General features: G+C 38.3%; 1 protein-coding gene across 1 annotated transcript; it reads left to right on the top strand.

Moving 5' to 3' along the window:
- The first annotated feature begins 2,166 nt into the window (after window positions 1–2,166).
- Window positions 2,167–3,036, top strand: LOC111906462 (uncharacterized mitochondrial protein AtMg00810-like). Its single transcript, XM_023902220.1, has one exon. It carries the CDS (start codon window positions 2,167–2,169, stop codon window positions 3,034–3,036), a length of 870 nt encoding a protein of 289 aa, XP_023757988.1.
- The last annotated feature ends 2,312 nt before the right edge of the window (window positions 3,037–5,348 follow it).

Raw genomic sequence — 5,348 nt, forward strand, 5'->3', positions numbered from 1 at the left:
TATGGAAACATAACAAATGGTAATTTTACCATAAAAAAAGTTGCCTTCGTCAATGACCTGAAACACAACCTCATCAGTGTTTCTCAACAGTGTGATAACAATCTTGAAGTTCTTTTCACCAAACAACGAAGCTTGATCATGGACGCCAAAACCAAAGATGTTATAGTTGATTCTGACCGTGCCGGAAATATGTATCCACTTGACATGGATCTTATCTATGGTAAACCCGATATATGTCTGCTATCTAAAGCCCCAACAGATATTAGTTGGTTATGGCACCGCCGCCTTTCCCATCTAAACTTTGGGTACATCAACAAATTGATCGGCGATGATCTTGTTCGAGGGCTACCACTTCTGAAGCTTGATAACGAAACTCTTTGTGCCGCATGTGAAAAAGGAAAACTTTCCAAATCCACTCACAAAAGCATCTCAGAATCCAGTGTATCTGAACCACTAGATTTGTTGCACATAGATCTTTGTGGCCCTGCCAAAACCCAAACCATACAAGGGAAGAAGTACATTCTTGTTGTCGTTTATGGTTTCTCGCGCTTTACTTGGGTCTTTTTCTTAAGACTAAAATCAGAAGCACCTGAAGAGATGATCAACTTCATCAAACAAATCGAGCTGAAGCTGAAATGACCTGTTCGAAGAATCCGAAGTGATAATGGTTTAGAGTTCAAAAACAGTACTCTAGATTCATTTCTCAAAGAAAAAGGAATTGAACATAACTTCTCAGCTCCATACACTCGACAACAGAACGGTGTTGTCGAAAGAAGGAACCGAACTCTATGTGAAGCTGCAAGATCAATGCTTATCTTCGCTGATCTGCCACAATACTTCTGGGCAGAAGCAATAGCCACAGCTTGCTACACTCAAAATCATTCCTTAATCCATAAACATCTTCATAAAACACCATATGAAGTCATTAACAACCGAAAACCAAAAATCAAGTTTTTCCATATTTTTGGTTGTCGATGCTTCGTAAAGAACAATAAAGATCACCTTTCAAAATTTGAATCAAGGTCGGATGAAGGAATTTTCCTTGGTTACTCATTTTCTTCAGCTGCTTATAGAGTACTGAACAAACGTACCAGAGTAATTGAAGAAAGTACCGATGTTCATTTCGATGAATTTTATGTCAGGAAATTGGATCGTGAACATTTTGGTTCAAAAATGATTGAAAATATTTTTCAAAATCCAATTCAACAAACACCTTCTCCTGACATAGACATTGAAATCGATCTTGATTTACTTTTTGAACAACCAAAAACTACTTACAATTCTGAACTTCTAACTACTTTAATTGATCATACAGGAACACCCAGTGAAGTAACTCCACAAACAAACCAAAACGATGCAAATCTATTCGAGGGGAAACCACCAACACATACTTCCTCTTCGGAACAAACACCAAATCCTCCTTTGAATACCCATTCCCCAAATAGCCAAAACAATCCCGATGCATCATTTATGGGGGAACCTTCAAACCTATTCCAAGATGAAACACCCGGAGAAAAACAATGGGATACTGAAACTCCAATTATTATAGCGGAAGAGAATCGCTTAATAAAGTGGACTAGAAATCATCCAACAAACCAAATCATCGGAGATCCCAACTTAGGCATTCAGACTCAAGCCGCATCCACAAATGAATGTTTATTTGGAGCCTTCTTATCCACAACTGAACCCAAAACCATACATTCTGATATAAAAGATCCAGACTGGGTAAAAGCTATGCAAGAAGAGCTAGCAGAATTTGAAAGAACCGACGTATGGAATCTTGTTCCCACTCCACCCGATGTTACTGTAATAGGTTCAAGATGGGTATACAGAAACAAGACTGACGATCAAGGAATCATTTGTCGACACAAGGCACGTCTTGTAGTCAAAGGATATTCACAACAAGAAGGAATCGACTACGATGAAACATATGCTCCAGTTGCCAGAATTGAAGCAATTCGCATCTTTCTTGCATATGCTGCACATATGAATTTCAAAGTATTCCAAATGGACGTTAAATGTGCATTCCTACACAGAGAGATAGATCGCGATGTAGACATCCAACAACCACCAGGTTTCGAAGATCCCAAATTTCCCGATCACAGCTTTAAACTACAGAAAGCTGTCTATGGCTTGAAACAAGCACCCCGAGCCTAGTATGCCACGATGTCAACATTTCTCGAAGAATCAGGTTTTAAAAGAGGTTCAATCGATCCAACCCTTTTTCGTAAAATCTTTAATAGACATCTGTTCATTGTACAAATATATATTGATGACATTATTTTCGGTTCTACTGACGAATCTTTAAGTGTTAAGTTGGCAGATTTAATGAAGAGCAAATTTGAAATGAGCATGATTGGGGAGATGACTACATTTCTCGGACTTCAAATCAAACAGTCAACTGATGGCATTTTTGTCAACCAAGAGAATTATGTCAAAAACCTACTCACTCGTTTTTCAATGGAGAAATCCAATACCGCAAAAACCCCAATGGCCTTTGGATACAAAATTGATGCAAACTTAAATGGCAAACCCATTGACCAGAAAAGATATCATGGAATGATCGGATCACTCTTATACCTCATTGCTAGCAGACCTGACATCATGTTTTCTACATGTGTCTGTGCTAGATACCAAGCAAATCCTATGGAATCTCATGTAGTTGCTGTGAAACGCATCTTCAAATACCTTAAAGGCACTCCCAAACTCGGCTTTTGGTATCTAGCTAAATCTAATTTTCAGCTAAACGCTTTCACCGACTCAGACTACGGAGGATGCAAGCTAGATAGAAAGAGTACATGTAGTAGTTGTCAATTCCTAGGAGGTATACTAGTGAGTTGGACTTCAAAGAAACAGACTTGTGTATCCACATCAACAGCAGAAGCTGAATACGTCGCTGCCGCCATCTGTTGTTCACAAGTCATATGGATGCAAACTCAACTGCGTGACTATGGCTTCAAAATCTCACAAATTCCCATATTTTGTGACTCAACCAGTCAATTGCTATTTCTCACAATCCTGTTCACCACTCCATGACAAAGCACATCGATATTCGATATCACTTTATCAAGGACAACATTCAAAAGGGTCATATCGAACTACACTTCATCAACTCCGAAGATCAAATTGCCGATGTCTTCACTAAGGCTCTCGATGAAACAAAGTTTCAATACTTCCTAGGCCGTCTAGGAATGTTAAATCCAGATAACATCTATCCTTAAACTTTTACTTTTTGTTTGTACAAAAGTGTGTTTACTTTCATTCAAAAAGAAAATCCAAAAACAATTGAAAATTGCTTTCTTTTCAAAAATACCAAAAACATTCAAATAACCAATATTTCCAAAAACATTTAGATAAACAAATCTTCAAAAAGATAATAAAAGACTTGCCATAATAAGCTTTTATAGAACCTTGTGATTAATCGTCTCTTGACTTAATTTTTAGATGCTTATGCTCGATGAAGATTTTTAAGTCATATTGATTCTCAATTGGAGTGAAGGTTCAAATCTCCTACTTTTCATAATGTATATAACTTTATTTCTGTGACAACCCTATATTTTCCAAAAGCATTGTAACACTCGAAAGCCAAATACAACGGAATTAACCTCGAAAATAAAGTGTTCAAGTATCTAAGTTGGGATGCCTCAAATATTTGATATCATGCCAAGGTTTCCAAAAACATAAAGAACGCTCAAAACCGGGTTATATTGAAGAAAGTATAACCACTCGTATATTTACGACACGACGTTAAAACATTATTTGACGTAAAAAGTAAAATCTCAATAAAATACATTCTTGCCTTAAGTATCTAAACAAAAGTCGTAGATCTCGTTGAAAGGTGAGCATGCATAAAAAGATCGCCCAAATTGGGCCTCGTATGAAGAAGTTACGAATTTTCAAAGTTTCGTAACAGTAGTAGAGGGCTAAAAAATCGGATTGAAGATCGAGTGTTATTTAGCTATCACCACCTAAATGGAAGTTGAAGATCTCCTCAGTGGTAATAAAACGATAAAAAGACAAACGAAAACCGACGTCGAATAAAGAACATATGAATTTTCTTACGAACTTTAGGAGGCCCGGCCTATTAAAAATATATCATTAAAAATGAAGTCAAAATTAGCCGACGGAGTCTAAATGAAAGTTGTAGAGCATAATCTCACCTACGCGTGGATATAAAGAACACAAAAAACGGAGCTGGTACGCGAAAGTTACGGAATTTAGAAGAGGACAGGCCGGATTACGCCCCGCGTTCTCTGGGAGTACGCCCCGCGTACTAGACCCAGAGTCGAGTCCCATTGGCCCGCCCCCTCTATGCTTAGCTAGCCAGGAGTCGTAAGCCATGACGCCATATTACGCCCAGCGTAACGAGGTACGCGCTGCGTACGTGAGTACGCCCCGCGTACTCCAAAATTACGCCCCGCGTACTCACTCTTCCAGCACTATAAATAGATGGCATGAGCTTCGAGTTTTGGCACACCTTCACAATTCCTCAGCCATTCTCCCAGCTCCAGAGACCATTTCCTTACCTTGGTTTCCGCACTCGAGCCCCCGACGAAGGATCTACGCTGCAGAGATTCCCGAGAACCCGAAGACGCAACTTTCCGCGGTCGAAACTCTGCTCAACTCTAGCCTCTCTCTTCAAACTTAACGGGTGAGTTCATACCCCTACTTTTCAATTCTTTTCACGTTTTAGGGGGGGGGGGGGGGGAATACAAGTACATTACAAGCCAAAGTATCATTTCATAAACATAATTATAATATCGTTCTTATAGGGTTTTGATGCAAAAATAACGTTATGTCTAAAGGGCTATTATATCACCAAGTTGTTCTTACTAAATGGAAACATACTTTTGAGAAACTATAATGAGTGTAGTATTCAGGTGATTCATACATTTTACATATACATCTCGACAAATGAAATGCTTTCAAAAGAAGTAAAGTCTTTATTATCGTAAATGTGTTTATACCAAGTAATGTGAGACATTTAAACTTCAACGTACTCGTATGTATGCATTTCAAGTCCTGTATTATATACCATAATCTCTAGGAGAGAACGTGATACTTGTGTATAGATCTATACGGGATTGACAACCCCGCACCTAAACTATTAGCTATAGTTAGACCGGCAGGTCTGGGGTGACAAATGTCATAACACTACAACACCTGAAGAATGTTGTTACAGGCCGTCAGTGTCAATAGTATGGTTATAAAGCTCACATAAAAGTATAAAAACAAGTTTGATTTACGAGATTCATATATGCATTTCAGTTTTCCATTTTATTGTTAACACAAATTTTATCACTATTATTCAAGTATGGAAAACACTAACGCACTCCAACACGGGAAAC

Source organism: Lactuca sativa, chromosome 2 (assembly GCF_002870075.4).
Source record: "Lactuca sativa cultivar Salinas chromosome 2, Lsat_Salinas_v11, whole genome shotgun sequence".
In the NCBI taxonomy this organism is placed as follows: domain Eukaryota; kingdom Viridiplantae; phylum Streptophyta; class Magnoliopsida; order Asterales; family Asteraceae; genus Lactuca; species Lactuca sativa.